The following is a 23,661-nucleotide window of genomic DNA, read 5'->3' as shown; positions in this document are numbered from 1 at the left end:
TTCCCCTTTATCTTGGTATTCTTGTGAAGTATACTGATTAGCATAAGATGAAAAGCTTCAACATGTCTTTTTCAGCAATTTCCACCTCTGCACTATCACCTTTCTCCGCTACTACTTCAGCTATTCTGCCACTGAAAACCTCATCCATGCCTTTGTTAACTCCAGACTTGACTATTCTTGGCTGGTCTCTCACATTCTACCCTTCATATACTTGGGGTCATCCAAACCTCTGCTGCCCATATCCTACCTTACACCAAATGCTGTTCATCTATCACCCCTTTGCCCACTGACCTGCACTGGTTCCTGGTTAAACTGTGACTCCTTGTTAAACTGCAATCCTTGTCCTTGCTTTCACATTCTTCCATGGTCTGGCTCTTTTCTATCTCTGGTAATTTCCTGCATCCCTACAGCCCTCTGAGATATTTGCACTCCTCTAATCCTGACCTTTTGAGCATCAGCAAAGGTAATCGCTCTACCATTGGTGGCTGTGTCTTCAGCTGCCTAGGCCCTAAGCTTTGCAATTCCTTTCCTCAATGTTCCCCCTTTACGAAAGTGCTGGAAAAACTCAGCAAGTCTGGCAGCATCTGTGGAAAGAGAAACAGTTAATGTTTTGAGTCCAGTATAACTTCTTCTGAACTGGAATGTTTTATTATGTGCTACGTTTTCTTGGGCATTTTGTCACGATTGAGGATGACTTGTTTCCAATCCATTTCGATGGGTTCTGAAATGTCTGATAAGCCCAATATGTGGGGCAGGTAGCGCCTGTAGCTTTAGGTAGATGGGTTGTTTGGAGGCTTGTTTGTTTCCCTCGATGCCTTGAATTCAGCTCTGCATTTTCCCGATGAAGTCTCTGAATGTGTTTGGTCCCTTCCCGAATGAGTCTTCTCCATTTTAGTCAGTCACATACCAGGATCTCCCATGAGTTAGCAGGTATGTTTGACCTCTTCAGTGAAGCTTTAAGGATATCCCTAAAGCATTTCTGCTATCCTCCTGGAGTCTCCTGCTACGACTGAATTCCGTGTAGAGCAATTGCTTCGGGTCAAGTATACGATATGACATCTCCCAGTAGAGCTGCTTTTGAGTCATTAATGCCTCAATGTTGGGCAAGTTGGCTTGGTAGAGGTCACAGCTTTAGACTGCCTTTCTTGCCACCGGATTTGCGAAGGTACCACTGCTGGTACTTATCCAGTGCTTTGAGATACCTGATGTAGCTTGTCCAAGTCTCTGAAACATATAACAGCATAGGGATCACTGCTACCCGGTAAACCATGATCTTAGTCCTGACTTCATGAAAGCTTTTGACTTTCTCAACCACAGAGGCTTATCGAGTATTCTCTGCAAATTTGGTTGCCCTAGAAATTCTGACTACTCCATGATGAGCTGCATGCCGTGACCCTCATCAATGGAACCACCGCAAACTCTGTCGTTGAAAATGGATCAAACAGGGCTATGTTATTGTGCCTGACCCTCTTCTCCATTTTCCTCATTGCAATACTGCATCTCAACTCAGCAAATTACCCACAGATGACAACAGATGGGAAACTGTTCAATCCAAAACCAAAATCATTCCAGTCTCCGTCACGGAGCTTTAGTATGCAGATGTGCTTGTGTATGTGCTCTCACACAGACACTGACCTCCAGGTCATTGTTGGATCCTTCTCCAAAGCATATGAGAAAATGGACCTTACACTAAATACCGGGAAAAATTGAAGGTGGTCTTCCAGCCAGCTCTCACAATAAAACTTTGATTAAGATCAATGGTGGGATCCTGGAAAAAGTGGACCATTTTCAGTTCCTTGGGAGGCTTGTTCTCAATGAAGGCAGACTTGAATGACAAAATTCTTCATTGCCTCCAAAGTGCCAGCTTAGCCTATGGCCAACTGAAGAAAAGAGTGTTTGAGGACGAGGATCTTAAGCCTGAGACTAAGGTTATGGTTTTATTATGTTAAAGGCACTATATAAATACAAGTTTTTATTTGTTTAAAAATATATCTTGTATAAGTAAACTGTACTAGGGATTTATTTCAAGAAGTGCATTAACACTACTGTTCAGAGATATTTTGTCTGTTTAAGTTGTATTATGTGCACTATTAAAATTTTTATGCATTTTAACTCTGCAGCCTTAAGATAAAAGCAAAAAACTGTAGATGCTGGAAATTCAAAACAAAAACAAAAATACCTGGAAAAACTCAGCAGGTCTGGCAGCATCTGTGGAGAGGAGCACAGTTAACCTTTCGAGTCCGCATGACTCTTCAACAGAACTAAGGAAAAATAGAAAAGGTGTGAAATATAAGCTGGTTTGGGGGGGGGCAGGGGTGGGACAAGAGGAGCTGGATAGAGGGCCAGTGATAGATGGAGATAACCAAAAGATGTCACAGACAAAAGGACAAAGAGGTGTTGAAGGTGGTGATATCTAAAGGAATGTGTTAATTAAGGGTAGAAAGCAAGATGAGCAAGGTACAGATAGCCCTAGTGGAGGTGGGGTGGGGTGAAGGAATCGAAAAAGGCTACAAGGTAGAGATAAAACAATGGATGGAAATACATTTAAAAATAATGGAAATAGATGGGAAAAGAAAAATCTATATAAATTATTGGAAACAACAAAAAGGAGGGGGAAAATCGGAAAGGGGGTGGGGATGGAGGAGAGAATTCATGATCTAAAATTGTTGAACTCAATATTCAGTCTGGAAGGCTTTAAAGTGCCTTTTCACTTGCACTTCCCTCAACTTAGTCTACTGTATTCGATGTTCGCAATGCGGTTTCCTCTACATTGGAGAGACCAAATGCAGACTGGGTGACTGCTTTGCAGAACATCTTCGGTCTGTCTGCAAGCATGACCCAGACCTCCCTGTCACTTGCCATTTCAACACTTCACCCTGCTCTCATGCCCACATGACCGTCCTTGGCCTGCTGCATTGTTCCAGTGAAGCTCAACATAAACTGGAGGAACAGCATCTCATCTTCCGACTAGGCATTTTACAGCCTTCCGGACTGAATATTGAGTTCAACAATTTTAGATCATGATCTCTCTTCTCCATCCCCACCCCCTTTCCGATTTTCCCCCTCCTTTTTGTATTTTCCAATAATTTATATAGATTTTTCTTTTCCCACCTATTTCCATTATTTTAAAATGCATTTCCATCCATTGTTTTATCTCTACCTTTTAGCCTTTTATGCTTCCTTTACCCCACCCCACCCCCACTAGGGCTATCTGTACCTTGCTCGTCCTGCTTTCTACCCTTAACTAACACATTCCTTTAGATAATATCACCACCTTCAACACCTCTTTGTCCTTTTGTCTGTGACATCTTTTGGTTATCTCCACCTATCACTGGCCCTCTATCCAGCTCTGCTTTCTCCACCACCCCCCCCACCCCCCGACTTTAAACCAGCTTATATTTCACCCCCTTTCTATTTTTCTTTGGTTCTGTTGAAGAGTCATGCGGACTCGAAACGTTAACTGTGCTCCTCTCCACAGATGCTGCCGGACCTGCTGAGTTTTTCCAGGTATTTTTGTTTAGTTTTTAACTTTGCAGCCTTATTGATATTCTCCTTCTGAATGATTTATGACTTCCTTTAATCATGAGCAATTAGTTACAAAGGCACACATGTGCTGACTCTATCCAGTTCTATGTGCTGTTTGCTTAGACTGAGTTTTTTGAATGTAACTCTTGATTTAACCACCAGTGGATGCTCAAAATAAATGTTCAGTTATTTGTGTTAGAATTATATTTTTAATTTTGAAAGAAATTAAATTGTTGTTAGTAGGAGGATTGTGATATTTCTAAAAGAAAGAAAAGCAAGCATTTGGTTTAACGTGAACAATTCAATTTATAAAATTGCAAAATCTGAGAAATCTTACAGGACAGTAGTGGAGATTTGGGATGGCAGGTTAAGTCAGTTTTCTAGTTTTGAACTACTCAATGTTGTCATATCTGAGAATTGGATTCACTTGAGACCTACCTCTTGGGTGCCATCAAATCAATGTGCAAACTTCCTAAATCTGAAGTAGCTCTGGTTTCAGTTGATTAAAATTATCCAAATTTTAGAAAAGTTCATACTTTTTTTGCTACTATGGATGAAAAGTACCTTTGTATTACATCTCTAGTTTTGTGCCTAGTGTTGGGGGATACAAATAATTGAGCGATCATGGAGCAGCCATCAGGTGAAATTGTTTTATGGATAGAGGTGGGGTTACATTTCCACACATTTCTGCAAGGCAAGTTCCTAATTTCAGTCATGTCATGTGGAAAGGTTTTGAACAAATTAGCCATTAGGGAGACAGTACCACATCTGGTAACCAGATCACAAATAGTGCTGCCAGAAACTGGGAGAAGATCACCTGTGCTCAGCTGGGGATGTTGCATGTCCTGTGGAAGAAGAAGGAAAACATTATAGATGGTTAGTAATTGCTCAAACAAGAGATCTTACTGAATATAAACTTAAGAGATCCATTTGTCTAGATTCGTGCTCTTGTGAGTACTGTTTCATCTTGTGAAGAATATTTTTTGCTAAGATCTATAAAGCACATGTCACTCTTCATTTTTGCCTGATTCCCAGCCTCCTTTAGACTTCAAAGTCAAGCTAACGACTTCACTTATTTTAAGATTGCAGTTTGATATTTTAACCTACTGCCCATGCCCTTCAAAGTATTTGATTTTTTTTCTACTTAGTGACTGGCCCAAATTAAATTTCAGTTAGCTTTGTTGTTGGCTATCATAAAATGAATATGCTTTTATTTTCAATTTTCCTGGTTTGCCTGGTCCCATGAGCTGTTAAACTTCTGCTATAATGCCCTTTATTAGTCAGCAACGCAATCCGTTCACCTGATAGATCTTTGGGCACTTTTTCATATGAAGGGTCATTGGAGCATTAGATGGTTGTTGGTTTTTTGCTCTATGCGTACACTTATGACTTCACATTCTAGTTATATTAGCATTTATGCTTGATCATCATATATATTTATTCTTTAAATTCCATTCAACTGTAGTTCAATCCTAAATGTCAGTTCCCCTTCTACGTAAAATATGGATAATATTTTGGAAGATAGCTGTCATACTTAGTATGTTAGGGATTTTCTATGTTATATTTTGCTATTAACTGCTTGAGTGTTTTATCTTTCAGGTGGTATGCCAATGTTTATCAGCCATACCTTCCAGAATCCAGTGCTGTGACATCTTACAAAGCGCCATCTGTAAACACCTGGTAAGTCCAGTAATTGGTTGAATTCTTGCTGATGGGTCACTGTTTTGGATAATTATACTTATGGCATGGGAGGGCACCATGGGCCTTGACTATATGCTGGACCAGACATTAAAGATATGAACAAGGATGGTCAGTATACTGAGATACCAATTCAGTGCAGCTTTGTGTTATTACGCATATCTGACTGCCCCACTTCAAGTTCATAACTTCAGGCTTATTATTGGAGGAAAGCAGGAAGTTGAGGCTAGACACTTTCTAACAGAAGAGCTAAAAAATCAGAGGCTTGCCACAAACTTCGTGCATGGCCAAAGACCAGAATTGAAAATGAGATCAAAGAGGGATACTCAATAGAACAATCCTTAAGCTTTGTGTGTTACTAATGTAAGCGTGGTCAATGTCATGTCCTGGACTAGTTTCTATTGCTGAGAGGGGTTGGTCAAGGAGCTTTAAATTTTTTTTGGACTTTGATCTGTTTTTTCACTTCTCACAGGAGAATATATAGCAAGTAGGAGGTAAGGAGTCTCTTTGGTTCTACTGCAACAGATGTAGGATAGAGATTGGATCAAATCACAAGATTTCAATCTAGTTTTAATAAATATATGAAATAAACAATGAACACATGAAATCTTATCTATATCCTCAAGAGTAAAATAAAAGTACCTTTTTACTAAGATAAAAGCAAAATACTGCAGATGCTGGAAATCTGAAAGAAAAGCAGAGAATACTGGAAAAACTCAGCAGGCCTGAAAACATCTGTGGAGAGAGAAACAGAGTTATTGTTTTGAGTTCTGAGGAAGAGCCATATGGACTCGAAATATTAACTTTGTTTCCCTCTCCACAGATGCTGTTAGACCTGTTGAGTTTTTCCAGCATTTTCTGTTTTTACTACCTTTTTTGTGAAAACAGTTCATAACACAGGAGTTCATCTGTCTCAGCATTTACAATTGCAGTTCAGTTACTTTGTTACCATACATACCCCTTATGTCCACGTGCTTCAAATATTTATTGACCTTTTTTTCCCTCTACGATGGTCTCTGCCTCAATTTCATCATTTACTCCTGTTCCTAATTTGTATGTCCGTATGTATGTTCGTTATTCCTGTGTCAGGGCGTTCCATTCTTCAGACTAAAAATCATCTCCTTACGCCTCTCCTCACTATCTTTGTGTCAGGTTAAATTTATGACTCTGTTAACTGACTCCCCAACCAGAGTTTCCCTTTGTGCAATTTTTAAAAAATCTATTGAATTGCTTTTTAACATTCTTTGCTTCACTGGGAGTGGTCTCAATTTCTCAAATCTTTCTTCAACTGTAGTTTCCATTTCTGGCACCTTCCTACACTCCTTCACTGACCTCACTCACTTAACATGTGTTAAAAAAAGTAGATCGAGGCAGCAGCTTATTAAAAACCTTTTAAATTAGTGTTTATGCCTGCTTAAGAGAGAGCTTCTAGTCCAGGATGAGATACAACTGTTTTTTCACATCTCACAGGAGAATATATGGTAAATAGAAGGTAAGGAGTCTCTTCGGTTAGAGCGAGGTTCTACTGCAACAGACGTAGGAGAGAGATTGGATCAAATCACAAGATTTCAATCTAGTTTTAATAAATATATGAAATAAACAATGAACAAATGAAATCTTATCTATATCCTCAAGAGTATTTGTTACAAGTGAAATAAAATCAGTGAAACTGCTTCGCAGGTTATTTTAAGTGATAAAGTTATCAGTACAATTTTCAGTATATTCTTTGTGTCAGTTGGTAATTTTGAAATATAAATGTAAAGAAAAAGATTCCTTTTTACTTGCATTTATTCTGAACCTTATGGGGAAAAAAAGTAATGGCCAAGTAAGTAATAAAGCAAATGCTTGTGCCTATTTTTAGATTGAGCAATAAACAAATGCCTGTTGAGTTGCAAAAGCAGCCACATGCACCTTATCTCTGAAACCTTAAAGTTGACATTTTTAGCTTTGAACTGCAGTTAATAGTTACGTAATGACACTAGCATTGAAATATGGATTATAGGTAGCACCATTCGTTTACAGTGAAGGAATAAGTGAAATTCTGTCTCCCTGTTTGGAATCACCAATTTTTATTTTTACTATTTTTGGGGGGATTGAATTCCATGATTCTGTCCATTTTATTTTTCTGAGAACAAAACCTGTGCCTTCTAGGCTGTCCTCAAAAATCAGGCTCACTGGTTTGCAATGATTGAATAATTCATGTACCACTTTTATTTCATGATTCTTTTGGGGTTGATTTATACCAATATTTTGGAGATTTTGTGCTTTTTTAACAATTTTGTTGTGAAATCAGTAACTTTGGTTATGAGAGATGTATATTTATGATGCAGGTTTCTTGTAGTAGCATAACAATTCATTGTGCAATGTTTGTGAAAGATTGAAGACAGAAATAGAATAAAGTTGACTTGAGATAAAGGTTTATATCACATTTCATTTCTTATACAAGCACAGAATTTTAAAACATCAAACAAAGAGGGTCCTAAGCAGTGATTCACTAGAAGGCCATTCTCATCAGCTTTTGTGGAAGCACGTCAATGATTTAGATAGGCTGAAGGCAGACAACATTCAGAAAATAAAAGCAAAATGCTGCATTGTTGGAATGCTGAAATGAAAATAGAAAATGCTGGAAATGATCAACTGGTCATCGACTTGAAACATTAACATCAAGAATGTTCTGTGTGAACATTTTAGTTGCAAGTGACCAACTTCTACCAGAAACCAAGGAATATCGTAAGCTCATAAATAAGAGCAGGAGTAAGTCATTTGGCCCCTGGAGCCTGCTCTGCCAATCAATAAGATCATGGCTGATCTGAGTGTGGCCATAACTCTACTTAGCTGCTTCTTCCCCATAACCCATGACTCCAGTATCGGTCAAAATTCTGTCTAATTCAATCCTGAGTATATTCAATGAGCCAGCCTCCATTGCTGTCTGTGGAAGAGAATTCCAAAGACTAAACCCCTCTGAGAGAAGAAATTCCTCCTCATCTCTGTCTTCAATATGAGGCCTCTTATTTGTAAATTGTGCCCCCAGGGTCTAGATTTCCCCACAAGGGGAAAAATCCTCTCAGCATCTACCCTATCAAGCCCCGTCAGACTTTTTTTAATATTTCAATAAGATCCCCTCTCATTCTTCAAAACTCTAGAGTGTATAGGCCCAACATGCTCAATCTTTCCACATAAGACAACCCCTTCATCCCAGGAACAAAAACAAAAAATGCTGGAAAAACTCAGCGAGTCTGCCAGCATCTGCGGAGAGAAAATCAGAGTTTCCTTATGACTCTTCTTCAGAGCTGAAGGGAAGTAAAAATGTTGTGAAATATATGCCGTTTAAGGGAGGGTGGAACAGATGAAGCTGGATAGAAGGGCAGCGATAGATGGAGGCAAAGGAGAGATTGCGAAAGATGTCATAAACAAAAGGTCAAAGGGTTGTCAATAGTGGTGGCTCTGGCAAAAAGAGGTGCTGATGGTGACACTGAGTGGAAAGCAGAATGTGATAATGGCCTGACCTGGGTAAGCACTCTGGAAAGTCTCAGATGGTCCTAGTGGGGGTGGGGTGGGGGGGACGGGATGGTGGTAGGAAAAGAGATCGATAAAGCTAAGATCTGGGAATAAAACAATGAATAAAATGGAAATAAAAAATAATAATAATGAAAATAAGTTGGGGGGGATAAATAAATAAAAAACAAAAATGAATAAGAAAAAAGGAGGGGAGAGGGGATCAGAAAGGGGTGAGGATCGAGGAGAGAGTTCATGGTCTGAAGTTGTTGAACTTAAAGTTAAGTCCGGAAGGCTGTAAAGTGCCTAATCGGAAGATGAGGCACTGTTCCTCCAGCTTGGGTTGAGCTTCACTGGAACATTGCAGCAGGCCAAGGGCAGACATGTGGGCACGAGAGCAGGATGGTGTGTTGAAATGGCAAGCGACAGGGAGGTCTGGGTCATGCTTGTAGACAGACTGAAGTTGTTCTGCAAAGTGGTCACCCAGTCTGCGTTTGGTGTTTCCAATGTAGAGGAGACTGCATTGGGAGCAGCGAATGAAGTGGACCAAATTGAAGGAGGTGCAAGTGAAATGCTGCTTCACTTGAAAGGAGTGTTTGGGCCCTTGGGTGGTGAAGAGTGGGGCGGGGTGGTGAGGGGAGTAAAGAGGCAGGTGTTGCACCTTCTGTGATTGCACGGGAAAGTACCGTGGGAGAGGGATGAAGTGTTTGGGGTGATGGAGGTGTAGACCAGGGTGTCCCGGAGGGTCAGCCCAGTGAATCTTTCTAAACTGCTTCCCAATGGAAGTATATCCTTCCTCAAGAAAGGAGACCAAAATTGTACACAGTACTCTGGGTGTGGTCTCACTAACATCCTGTACAGTTGTATCAAGAGTTCCCTATTTTTATGATCCATCCCCTTGCAATAAAGGCCAATGCTCCATTTGCCTTCCTAATTATTTGCTGTACCTGCATGCTAACTTTTTTGTGATTCATGTATAAGGACACCCAGATCCCTCTTACTGCAGCATTCTGCAGTCTTTCTCCATTTAAATAATACTTTGCTTTTCTGTCCTTCCTGCCAAAGTGGGCAACTTCATATTTTCCCACATAATTTCCATCTGCCACATTTTTGCCAACTCACTTAACCTATCTATATTCTTTTGCAGTCTATTCGTATCCTCCTCACAACTTACTTTCCTTCAACATTCCAATCTCCCCTCAAATGAACCTCCCTCAATCCCCCAGCCCCATTATTTAATTTAAAGCCCTCTCTACAGCCCTAGTTAGATGATAGCTGTAAGCTGGTCCCAGCACAGTTGAAGTGAAGGCCATCACAATGGTACAGCTCCCTCTTCTTCCCCAGTACTCGTGCCAGTGCCCCATGAATCAAACCCATTTCTCACACCAATCTTTGAACCCCAAATTCAACTCTGATCTCATTTACTCTTTGCCAGTTTGCTTGTGGCCCAGGTAGTAATCCAGGCATTATTTGTGATTCTGCATTTTAATATGGTCCCTAGCTGCTCATGCTCCCTCAGCAGAAGTTCTATCTTTGTCTTACGTATGTCCTTTCTACCCATGTGGATAATGACAACTGGATTCTTTCCCCTCCTGCCCCAAATTCCTCTTCAGTTGTGAGGAGATGTCCTTAACCCTGGCAGCTGGCAGGCAGCGTAGGCTTCAGGACCCACGTTGTTGGCTGCAGAGAAAGGTACATATCCTCCCAACTATACTGTTCATTACTACAACTACATTCCTTTTTGCTCCCCCGACTTGAATGGCCTCCTTCACCACGGTGCCATGGTCATTTGTTCGTCCTCTCTGGTGTCCCTTTTGTAGTGAAAACAAACTGCATGGGCAGCAAATCTTTTGGACGTTGTAAGGGCTCTTCCATTGCTACCTTCTGGATCCCATACCTGCCTGTCTTACAGTTATACTTTCCTGTCCCTGACGATAGACCAAATCTGAAACACAGACCCTAAGGGCTATGACTGCCTCCTGGAACATAGTGGTAACTTTCCCCCCTCCTTGATCATTGCAGTGTCCAAAGTTCAGACTCCAGTTCATCAGTCCTGAGCCAAAGCTCCTCGAGCTACAGACACTAACTGCAGATGTGGTTGTTGTGGATCGCACAGGTTTCTATCAGTACTCACGTGTTACAACTGCAACACATCACCTGCTCTGCTATCTGTCTTGTTTTTATTTAACTAATTGGGGAAAAAATTTAGAATATCACAAAACGATTATCCGTAGTTATATTATGGAGTTTAACTAGTTGCACTATAATTTTAATGCACTGCTTATTATCACCCCAATACCGGTTTAAACTATTGCCCTAGTTTAGAGGAGCAAAAATCTTAGAACTCACTAATCAATTACCTGCATATCTACTTAATGCCTCTGAGCTTCAGCTCTCGGGTCTCTCTGCCTCTGGCTCCCTCTCTTGGACCACTCCTTTTTTGTAAACGCTACGCTGAATTCCCTAACTTAGCAAATTCCTGGATTTAATCAGTCTCCAGCTGCCACCTTCATGCAACATGCCATTTCAATTTTTAATGCAAGTAGTGTAGCTGCCCTCAGTTACTGATAATCTTTTGTTCGCTCAACCATGTTGCATATGGTGGCAAATGAAAAAGGAGAAAGCATTGAGCCAATTACCTGGAAGATACATTGCTGTGAAATGGAACCAGTTATGGATAATCATATAATAATTTTTCAGAGCAGTGTTTGTATTCACCCCAGGAAAAGAAGCAACTAAGATTCACTGGCACAATGCAAGTTGGGAGAGTGCAAACCCCACCTGGCATTTCAGCTAATTAAAGAAGTGGCTGATTTGAACCAAACACTAGGAGCCTTAAATAGTTTTGGGAGGTGGGGGGGGTGGTGGGGTAGCTTTAGCACTTTTTTCACTAGTTGGGTAGGAATCACCAGTTTGAATTGTAATCAGTCTAAATGCCACAATCAAGGCTTGCATGATCTTTTCGGGAGTGCATTGGTACCAAACCATATGCCATTTATTTTCATTAGACAGGATAAAATCACGTAATACAATGAAAAACAAATTTGGTAGTTGTGGAGTAGCTTCACACTCCTGATTCCTTGAAGCTTGTCCATCATCTAAAAGGCACAAGTCAGGAATGTGGTGGAATGCTCTCCGCTTGCCTGGATAAGTGCAGTTCCAACAACATTCAAGAAACTCGACAGCATCCAAGACAAAGCAGCCCGATTACTCAGCATCCCAACCATCACCTCAAACATTCACTCCTTCCACAAGCAGGACACAATGGCAGCTGTATCTAAAGACTCTAGACTCTAAAGGCTTCAAGGGGTATGGGGAGGAGTATGGTGTTGAGATAGAGGATCAGCCATGATCGTATTGAATGGCGAAGTAGGCTCGAAGAGCCGAATGACTGACTCCTATTTTCTATGTTTCTGTGTGTGCAAGGTACAAGATGCACAGCAGCAACTCGTCAAGTCTTCTTTGACAGCACCTTCCAAACCAATGACCTTGACCACCTAGAAGGACAAGCACACCACCACCTCAAGTTCCTTTCCAAGTCGCAAACCATTCTGGCTTGGAACTTGTATCACTGTTCCTTCACTTTGACTGGGTCAAAATCCTGGAACTTCCTTCCTATAGCACTGTGGGTGTATGTAGACTGCATGGACTGCAGAGATTTATAAAGGAGGCTGACCATCAACTTCTCAAGGCCAATTAGGGTTAGACAATAAATGCTGGTCTTCTCAGTGACACTCGCAACCCAAAAACAAATAATAATAAAAGCAATTATGACCCTTTGGTCCATTTGATCGCATCTTTCCTGAATACAAACTCTCTTGTTATTCCATCGCAGAATCTCTGTTCTTAACCAAGTGCTCAGGAACTCCCTTCAGGTCATTTCTAATATTGATTCTGGACCCATTTGATCATTTATATTCAAATTATTCACCAAGTGTGTATGTGTGTCTTTTTATGTCTTTTAACAGCGCGTAAACTCCATTTTTCCAAGCACTTCCCAAAGGACACAGTTCTAAAATAGGGTATTCTACTGGAAATCAAAGGCTTTCTCTTTCTTCCTTGAATAAATCTGTTAGCTAAGCCATGCAGCGGCACTGATGCCAAATGCTAAAGAGCTCTCAGTCAATCTGTATCAGCTAGAGGAATGTAGATGGAAAGGGTATTTATATTCCTTCTCCTGGATTTCTGATTAGATTGCTGGCAAATGTTGGTATTTGAACAAAAGTAATTTTTGCAGAATAATCATCTTTCATAATGTAAACCATTTTTCTGTCATTCCTCAGGTTAACGTTCATCTCTTACCAGACAGCACTGCAGGGTCAATCTTAAAAGCTGTTGGCCAACTCATAGATCCAGCTTTTATTCCCAATGAGTGTTTGTTGAATTTCCTTGCTGGGTGTTGCTATAGCCTCCTTTACTTCATACTAACTTTGGAAAGAAACAGCAGAGGAAATGCACAGAAGAGGTAATTAAAATTTCTTTGGAGTTTTCTGCTCACATTCCTCTACATTCAAGTTTATTCTTTATTTGTCAGCCCAGGTGAATTTGCTCGGGACTCTTCTTCCTGCCTATTAGCTCTGCTTGTTCTTACTATTGGGAAGTATAAAAAAAAGTCTGCACTACATGTGCAGAAGAATTAAAAAAAAACTATTACGCACTGGTTTAGTTTCACAGCCTGCAACCCAGTATTATTTGAGATATATTTTGGGTAATTGTTTGCTAAGATTTCAGCCCTTGTAAGATCTACCTTTTAAATGAGTACCTGTGTCCAGCTAGGTTGATTGGAGGAAATGTCACCAGTACTGAACATGCTATCCTTTGGGTGTGATATTAAACTGAAGCCACATTTGCCCTCTCGGGTGAATTTAAAACAACTTGTGACACTTTTTGAAGACGAGCAAAGTTTTCCTGGTGTCTTGGTTAATATGTATCCCACAATTGATATCATGAAAATAGATTATTTGTGCATTAATCTAATTGCTGTTTGTTCAATTTCCCTCTGCTCAAATTGGTTGCCACCTTTCCCTAAAATACATTAACAACTACAGTTCAAAAGTATGTTATTGACTGCGAAGTGCTTTGAAGGTCCTGAGGTCATTAAAAAACATAAAATAATTTTGCTTTCTATACTCAAAAGATTAATGGATATAAATTTTTTACATACAAGGTTCTTTGATTCTTTGTCAAAGAGAAATTAGCTGCTTGAAAAAATGACCAGGATTAGACCTGATGCAGAGAAAAACATCGGTTTAAATTTGATAGGTTGCAGCATCTGTTTTTTTTTATATATTTGTTAATGGGATGTGGGCATTACTGGCTAGGCCAGCGTTTGTTGCCCATCCCTAATTTGTTCAGAGTGCATTTTTAAGAGTCAACCACATTGCTTTGGGTCTGGAGTCACATGTAGGCCAGACCAGGTGAGGGCAACAGATTTCCTTCCCCAAAGGACATTAGAGAACCAGATGGGTTTTTACGACGATCAACAATGATTTCATGATCATCATTAGACTTTTAATTCCAGATATTTATTGAATTCAAATTCCACCATCTGCTGTGGTGGGATTCAAATCCGGGTTCCCAGAGCATTACCCAGGGTCTCTGGATTACCAGTCTAGTGACAATACCACCAGATTATCAGTCCAGTGACAATACCACTATACCACCGCTTCCCCCATTCTGTAACACTCTGATTTCAGACACCACAAGCATTGGTAAAATTAGCTTATGCTTTACTATTGGCAGATTGCAGTTGAATTTGCTCTTGTCTTGCCCATATCCATTAATATTATTTTTTTAGTATCTACCTAATTTCCTTTTAAATGCTGTGCATGATTGCTTTGAAAGCCACTTGTATTTATGTATTTGATATCTGAACAATTGTGCAAAAAATCCTCCTAACATCCACTGGCATGTTTCTAGGAGTAGTCATGATTTTATGTTCCTCCTCCTTACTGAATCATTAATCATTGTAAATTGTATCTCACTATTCACTCTGAGACCATTCTATTATTTTTTAAATGTTTACTAGATTTCATTATTTGTCTTGTGTACTCCAATGAAAAGGGCCCTAATTTTATTAACATTCTCATCAGGACTATATTGTGTTATCATGAGTTTTATACTAGTTCTATAATGAGCACAAATCAGCATACCATACTCCAGGTACAGCCTAAACATGTCTTATACAGGTCTTATAATTCTTTACGTTGTATTCCATACCCAAAAGATAACTGCAAATTCCATTTGGCAGTTTATGGCTTTTTCCACCTACAATCACTTGCAGCACTTCACTGTCTCTGGCTCCAAATCCTGGAACACCCTTCCTACAGAACTGTGGGTGTACCTACACCACGTGGGTTGCAGCAGTTCAAGAAGATGGCTCACCAAAACCTTCTCAAAGGCAATTAAGGATGGGCAATAAATGCTGACCTAGCTAGCGACAACCAAATCCTATGAAAAAATAATTTGAAAAGCAATTAAAAAGGGAGAAAGATCACTTCAAGTAGTTGGAGATCTCCAACTTTTTTGAAGTGCTTTTTTTTTCCCTTTTTTAAGTGCAAGTCACACCTTCTTGTAGCTCTAAAGTGTGTGGGAGATCAATAGCTAGTATATCAGCAGTTTCAGTCACTTAATGTTTAGCCTTGACCAGAGTTTTGGGAGTCAGCATTGTGTTCTGCAAGTCAAAAACAAATATACCTGGAAAAACTCAGCGGGTCTGGCAGCATCTGTGGAGAGGAACACAGTTAATGTTTTGAGTCCAAACGTTAACTGTGTTCCTTTCCGCAGATGCTGCCAGACCTGCTGAGTTTTTTCAGGTATTTTTGCTTTTGTTTTGGATTTCCAGCATCCATTTGCTTTTATTTTTGTGTTCTGCAAGTGTTTCACTAGCTATTGTTGGAGTTTCTGCTCCTGGTTGCCCTTTGTGAAAGTCAGTGCCTATATCAGGTTGTTCGATATCATCGGTATCCTAACCAGAATAGTTAGGTGAATTAGCACCCTGGTCACATTCATCAGCAGCGTTCTGGTCGCATTCATTCGTGGTATCTTGGTTATCGCCCTCATCCACACTCTGTTCAAAAAGTAGTGCGAGTTCCATAATTTCTTCTTCTGGCTGGTCACTGCTATCTGTGGTCGTCTGGCTGCCTTCATCCATTTTCTCCACAAAGAGTAATGCTAAGTCCAAAATGTCCTTCTGTGGCTGCAGATGTGGTGCTTCACCTATGGGGACTAGTTGAGATGTTCTGGACTGACTTGGGTTTCCACTGCTACTGGTGAATGAAGAAGCTGCAAAGCTATGCAAGCTTCTCTGCTTAATAAGGAACAATCTTGATTATGGATAACATAGTGTCAGTAAGTTCTCTTCCATTATATCGAAATGTAGCAGTCATCTGCCCTTGTACCTTGAGTGGGTTGCCCCGGACCATGAAGTCAAGTTGTAGATGGTTTGAGAAATTCAGGCTTCAGCCACTATGCGGTATCAGAAAGGATAGACACTGCTGCACCTGTGTCCAACTTAAAATTGGTTTTGTGGCCATTGACTATGATATCCACACTCCAAAAGATGTCCTTGAATTTTGCAACTTCACCCAAGAAAGGCAATTTGTATTCCTCTGTATTTTGTATTTCCTGGATACTGCATGATCTGATTGATCTCCCTTGCTGCCCTCTCTTTGTTCTGGATGTGTTTTTTAATGGGTGTGCTGGTTCCTTTATTGCTCTCAAACTGGACTGAGTCAGTAGTCTGACTCTACAAAGGTTCCCTATCACCATGGATTAAAACTTTTCTCTACTTCTGAAATTCAGCCTGTTGCACTAATAATTTTAGCTAATAATGTCAATAATGTTAGCTCTTCTCTTGACTGCAGAAATCAGATAAGGCTTCATCAAGAACGCCCACCACAATAATCAGAGGTCGTGAGTCTGGGGACTCTCTTCCCCAGAGAGTGGCAGAGGCAGGATCACTGAATATTTTTAAAGCAAAAGTAGATAGATTCTTGACTAACCAAGGGAGTCAAAGTGTATAGAGGGCAGGCAGAAAAGTAGTATTGAGGCCACAATCAGATCAACCATGATCTTACTGAATGGTGGATCAGGCTTGAGGGGCCTACTCCTGCCCCTGATTTGTATGTTGGTATGAAACTCGGATGAGTTCCTCTTTTAGAGCCCCCATACTCTCAACTATCAACCAAGTGATACAGGTCATTAATGAAAAAATCATTACTTTCTCCGGATTCCTGAGAGCGCTTGTTAAATCTCGCCTAGCCTATAATAATGTTCCTCCAAAGACTAAAATACGAATCAAAGGCCTTAATAACCTCTTCATAGGCTTCTGTGTCCTCAGTGACATGTTGTCTGCACTATTGTTAATGGGATAGAGTAGCGTGCTAACCAGCTCTTAATCAAAATTCTGAGCTAACCCTGAAGCAGCCCTGTACCTGTAAAACGGTTTTTCCAGTATGCTGCTTGATCGGGCCTTTCATGTGGTCAAAGAATTCAGGTAGAGGAAGGACTTTTTCCCTGGTTGTCTGTTACTTTGACTGTCTTGGGACCCTGTTGGCGCTATTCTTTCTGATTCCTTGCTGCAGTTGTTCTCTCACTGTTGTATTCCTGATGGCTTTCGCTTTCCTGCCACCAGAAGGATCCTTGTAATTCAGTTAGTTTACCGCTGCCACCATTAAGTAATATCAGAAACAGGCCCAGGGTGTGTTTGACAGAGACTATTGGAAACAAGACATCCAGGAACTTCCATACTTTTATTAGCTATATACAATTGATGGATGTTAGCTATTAGCATAATAGCTATTAACCCTTTATACTGCAGGTGGCGGAGGTGAGAGGGAAGTAACAATCATAGAGTGGATTAAATGACCTGCAAACTGCTTAATAGAATGTAGTTAGATACACAAAAGGCACCCAGTAACACTGCAGACATGCTGCAACAAGTGCATTGACGTTGACAGTGCTGCCCCTGGCTCTTGAAGGTTCCCGTTGGCATTGGAATGGCGAGGTGCTTGAAGAGGTTGCACCATGTCTACTCTATTCACGGTGCATGTGGGTCGAGTTATGATCCCATAACAGAGCGGCTGCACGCCCCAGAGGCTGCCTACCATTCCAAGGATGAGGCCACCATCATCAATTTTGAGTTGATGTCCTTCATTGGGATGCTGAGGATAGCAATGAAGGTATTAATGTCAAGGCAGCATGGAGGGCGCAGGTGAAAAAGGCTCCTCTGAGCTAGTCATCGTCGTCCTGGAACCTTGTGGCTATAAGCATCTCGAGGGCATGTCTGTTGTGTCTAGTCCATGCTATGGCCTCCTCTGGAGCCCCAGCTTCCTTGCCCTCATCGAGCTCAACCCTCTTGATGTCCCCCTCATCAAAAGAGATGTGCAGCTCCTCCATCTCGCTATCTGGCAAGTCATATCCCCCTGGTAGTACCAGGTTGTGTAGAGCGCAGCAAACCATGATGATGCGGGAGACTATGTGGGGCGATTACTGGAGAGCACTGCCTGACTGGTCCAAACATCTGAAACGCTTCTTCAGCATGCCGATGGTCTATTTAATCAAGGAGCGTGTCGCAAAATGAGCTGCATTGTACCTCTCCTCTGAAGCACTTTGTGGCTGCCTAATGGTTGTCATTAGCCTTTTTTGGATAACCTTTGTCTCTGAGGAGCCAACCCTGGATGCACTGAGGGCCCTCAAATCCATGGCACCTGCAAGTGACTCAAGGTGTAAGAGTCATGGAGCTTCCGGGTATCTCGCAAACACCTGTATAATCTGCTTCTGGTGGTTACAAATCAGCTGAACGTAGAGAGAGGGGAAACCTTTTCTGTTGATGAATCATAGTGGCTGCTGTCAAGGAGCTCTTAAAGCCATATGTGTGCAGACAGTGGCACCCTGCACCTGTGGGAAGCCAGAGATCATTGCAAACCCCTTTGCTCTGGCAGCCTGGCTGGCTTCATCCAGGGTGAACTGGCCATAATTGTGTACCTTGCTAAAGGGGGCATCAGTTACCTCTCGGATGCATTTATGAGCAGATGTTTGGGATATGCTGCAGAGGTCCCTCGTGGAGCTCTGGCTTGAGCCACTCTCATAAAAGTGAGAATAGCTTGCAAGAGGCAAGAAGGTCCAAAGAGACAACTGAAAGTCTGTAACTCTTGCTATGGGTATGTGAAGCAGTGGTATACTTTTGAGAGCTAAGTCGATGAGATAGAGTGCGTAGAAGACAACTTAAATGCAAATGGCAACGCAGGGAAGAGGAACACTGGAAGGAGAGTTCAAAACCCTGAAGGTGAACCTTTGTGGGAGGCGTCTGAGCGAAAGCATCTGTTTGGGAGAAGATTCCAAGGCGAGGCCTTGGAGAGTGGAGATTGGAAACCCTCGTGTGAAAGCCAGAGTGCAGTGAGACTGGTTGACTCAGTGTGACAAGCATCTGGGGGGAGTTGAGGAGAGATCCATAGCATCTCTTTGGGGTGGCATCTGTCACTTGGCTTCAGAGAGTGGTGTGTCTGGCCACAGCGTCGCCATGGATTTACATGGACTGTGTGCTTACTGTGGACATTAAAGTATAAGATAGCTTTTGTAACTTGTGTTATCCTTACAAATCTGTATATATCTGTAAAGATTATAGTTGTGGGTGAAGGAGTAATGTAATATAATTCATTGTTTCTTGTAGAATAAATGTTTTATTCTTTTGTTAAAAGTTCATCAACTGACTTGTGTGACTCTGTTCAGGGGCTACTCTCCACGTATCTAAGCAAACAAATAAAAGTTAGGATTTATCTAGCTGCATTCCACCCCTGGGATCGGGCTTGTCCAGGAGTGGTCTCAGCTGGGATCATAACACTTTGTCAGCCTCAGTGTCTGGGTCTTGATTGTTCCTCAGGGTGAGACTCTTTGCCATGTCTGACAGAGATGGGCCTTTCTTCTCTGCCTCAGTTGCCTGAGAGCAAGAAAAAGGCAATATTGCTTGCTGCATCCATTCTCCACTTCTCTTTTCAGTGGAAACATTGAACAGATACATGATTGTACTTCACCCTGCAATGATCACCTTCCAGTCGCAAGCTAAGGAGTCACTGTGGCGCCCCTCGATAGCTCTCATTCCTGGAATTCCATACCTAGATAGTCTCTTGCAGCTGTAGCACAGCCTTGAGCACCAATGGAAATGCTTTCAGATAGGGTTTGGATCTGGATGAGTGCAGCCAAGTGCCAGCAATCTCAGTCAGTGCTCTGTCAGACTGAGCTCTTTGGATTAGGCTAGAGCCCAACCTTGCACTAATGTAATGACTGTAATCATGAAGGCATAAGCCTGGACTTTTCAGCTCCGAGGTGTGGTGGTCTTTGGGGCTTTAGGCATATTCAGTTTGGCTGTTGTCTCTTTACAGCTGGATCCTTCTGAGGGTTGAGCTTTTTCTATGGGAAGGATAAATGGTCATTGGAACACAATTAGAATCTAGTCTCAGGGTGGAATGAAGTCTCGCAAGAATGAGCATCATGAGTTAAGGTGCCCAAATCCTTCAATTGGCTTGTGCTGCTGTGCACCTTCCCCAGTCATACCCCCGCCCCCTTAGTCACGTGTGTCTGTCCACTCTTATTTCTCACAGCCCCCAGTCATGTGTCTCTGTGCACCCTTCCCCCAGTCAATCTCCCGGCCTCCCCCACTCCCCAGTCAAGCCTTTGCCTTCCAGCCTCCACCCTTGCCTCTGTCTTGTCTTAATGCCACAACTCCCCCCACGTCCCTCCTGTCAAGCCTTTGCCTTCCGGCTCCCCACACCTTGCCTTGACATGGAACCTGAGTAGCTTTGAGTGCAGCACAGTGAAAGGTAGGTGAGAAAGGTGGCGTGATTGGAGTGAGCTGGGTTTTCAATGAGTATTCATGATATTCAAATACATGTAAATTTGTTCCCCAACATGGCACAGCAGGCTACTTGAACTGCCATGAAAATAGGGAGTGGAAAATTTAAACCTATTTTCATGCCAGTGGGAAACTGACTTTTGGCTGCACTCCAAATTTTTCCAAGCCACCACCATGATGTCTGCCACTGGCCGGACCAGAAAATCCCACCCAGAATCTTATTGAGCGTACAAAAGCAAAATACTGCAAATCTGCAATAAAAACAGAAATGCTAGAAGTACTCAGCAGGTCAGGCAGCATTGCTGGAGAGAAATAGAATTCAAGTTTCAGATTAATGATGACCCTTCATCAGAACAGAGCATATCTGCCATTCTGTTCTTTTCTAAGATTGCCTTCCTCATCTAAACTGATCTTGCCCAATAACTAAGAAAGCTAGGTGGACCCAGGAGCTCACGATTAATGTTATTTATTTTTTGCTGAGAGTCAGGCAAGCCTGACCTGGCTAAATTTTAGTATTTAATAAGTTAAGTCAAATTGGTCAATTTTGGGTCACATTGTGTTCACACATTAGTGTGCCATGTTGTCAATTAATCAGGCAAACAATATCTTGAAGCCAGAACATCCCACATTAGATGATGAAAGAGATGCATTGAGCAAAAGAATGGTGGGAGGGAAGAAGCAGGAAATAAAAAGGCGTTCAGCTTGTGAACTATTAGGGGAGATGGTGGCGTAGTGCTAATGCCATTGGATTAGTAATCCAGAGCCCCAGGCCAATGCTTTCAGGACCTAGGTTCAAATCCTACCATGGTAACAGGTGGAAATTTAAATTAATTAACCTGGAATATAAAGCTAACCTCAGTAATGGTGGCCATGACAACTATCATCGATTGTTGTCAAACCCCATCTGGTTCACTAATGCCCTTTCAGGGGGGAAAACTGCCATCCTTACTGGACTGGCCTACATGTGACTCCAGGCACAGCAATGCGGTTGACTTTTAACTGCCCTCTAATGGTCTAGCAAGCCACTCAGTTCAAGGGCAATTAGGGATGGGCAACAAATGCTGGCCTTGCCAGTGATGCCTACACCCATGAAGAAATAAAAAGAATTCAGTGTAATACTGTTACAATCCGTTTACCCTTTATTTGCAGAGTTTATTCTCATTCCTTGGTAATACTTAAGGATTGATTTTAAATAGCTGCTATTCTGATGGAATCAAATTTTAAGACCAGCAGGGCAACATGGCTGTGGTGGAATTGCAACCCAGAAACTCGGGTAGATTTATAGAACATGTACATCTATCTTGAGCATTGATAAAACTCAAGAAAGCAAACAAGGGATTTATTTGAAAAATGACTTCACAATTATTTATACTGTTCATTGATACCATTTTCATAGGACTTGCCAATCTTTGACTATCGCTTAACGCCTAGATAACTTGTTTAATTAAAGTAAAATTGAGGAATCTTATTCATGACTGTGTCATCTTTCGCTTACCTGCATCTGGAATAATAAAAATTGTTGGACATTGTGGGGGATTGTTGAAAACTTGATGTGTGACCCAAGTCTGTTTTTGTTGAGCTCTGTCTTTGGCTATTGGTATGGTAACTCTGTCAGTGCACTTACTGTTCTTGCTCCATATGTATTTAGGAATGAAGACTGACATTTTCTGCAGTAATAAAGACTTGCAACAGAAATTAAAAATGATCCCAGTCCACCCTTTATATTTACATGAAGGCATTAGGAATTTTATTCTCAAAGAAACTCAAGTATTCTTGACTGATTAATCACCCAAAAGAAATGCAATTTATCAATGAAACTCTGTTTTTTTAAAAAATAATTCTAATAGTTGCTGTGCTTTGGAGAATTCTATAGGTCCTGTGTGTTTCAGTGACCCATGTGTGTTTTCTTCCTCTCTGAAGCATTTCTAAGACAATTAGTTGTAAATGAGATCACAGGAGACAAGATGTTTGCTACACTGTCAAATGTGATTTGTGTCCATTTGTTTCCTGACCCACAGCTAGATAGAGCAATATCATCTTCATTCAATAATCTGATCACGTTTATCAGCAGCAAATTCTTTAGGCTTTTACAGAACCCTCAAAGAGGTTCATTGTTGAAATAAAAATAGGTCGGATCGTTGAATTTACACAAGTTGAGTTAACTATTTGAATAGAGTATTCTTAGCTTACAACAGGTATGTTAAAATATGTAAGCTCTATCAATTTCAACTGCAGTGCTTGTAAAATAGAGTTTGAAATGTGTTGAAAATGTTCGAATGAATTTCAGTATGAGCTAATGCCCAAGTTCTGAGGTAAAATGTAACCCACAGTGGTACTGAGTTTTTTTCTTTATTTGTTCTTGGGATCTGAGCATTGCTGGCAAGGCCAGTATTTATTCCTCTTGAGGAGGTGGTGATGAGCCACCACCTTGTACTGCTGCATTCCATGTGGTGTAGTTATGCTATTGTATTCTGTTCCTTTAGATTTAGATAAAAACAATTTCATTTTGTCCATCTTATCTTTTGTCTAATTGCGATGTATTGACAATTTCTTTGCAGAGAATTGCTGTGGGGATCATGCCTTGCTGCATTGGTCCGCATCCCCCGCTTGCTGCGACTGATGCTGCAGAGTCTGCAAGTAAATGGCACCTGCCAGGAGGAACTTCCTGTTGTTGCGCAGATCCTTCGCCTTCTGCTTCAGCAAGCACAGCTTAGGCAGCACATGGTAGTAAATGCAGCACTGGTGCAACAGGTCATACAGGATATCACGGTATGATAGCTTTTCTTCACAGTATTCCAAGAGCACCAAACTCTGGTGCTTTTATGAATATCAATATTTGTAACTCACTCTTTATTTTACAGTTCTACCAGATATTGTAAATACTTGTCAGAAGAGTTGCTGGATCCATCAACATATGCATTTCAGTTTCGTTGCTTGGCAGTTTTGCTAATCCTAAAGTGTGTCTGAGGCTGAAATAAATTAGTGGTACAGGTCGAGTATTCTTTATCCAAAACCCTCAGGGCTGATTGTGTTTCGGTATTCAGATATTTTCGGTTTTCGAATCTACCCTGTATACAATAGGCCTAGGCTTA

At 41.2% G+C, this 23,661-nt stretch overlaps 1 protein-coding gene across 5 annotated transcripts in view; it reads left to right on the top strand.

Annotated features, from left to right (window-relative positions):
* The window catches only part of tex10 (testis expressed 10), a 159,509-nt gene that overhangs the window by 122,741 nt on the left and 13,107 nt on the right, over window positions 1-23,661 (top strand). For all 5 annotated transcript variants that reach the window (XM_041184795.1, XM_041184794.1, XM_041184791.1 and 2 more), the window contains 3 exons: window positions 5,125-5,205; window positions 13,002-13,183; window positions 23,128-23,338. In XM_041184795.1, the coding sequence (XP_041040729.1) occupies window positions 5,125-5,205; window positions 13,002-13,183; window positions 23,128-23,338 (474 nt within the window). The remainder of the gene's footprint in view (window positions 1-5,124; window positions 5,206-13,001; window positions 13,184-23,127; window positions 23,339-23,661) is intronic.

The sequence above is a fragment of the Carcharodon carcharias genome, chromosome 3 (genome assembly GCF_017639515.1).
Source record: "Carcharodon carcharias isolate sCarCar2 chromosome 3, sCarCar2.pri, whole genome shotgun sequence".
Classification (NCBI taxonomy): Eukaryota; Metazoa; Chordata; class Chondrichthyes; order Lamniformes; family Lamnidae; genus Carcharodon; species Carcharodon carcharias.
This window is presented reverse-complemented; position numbering and strand designations above follow the sequence as displayed.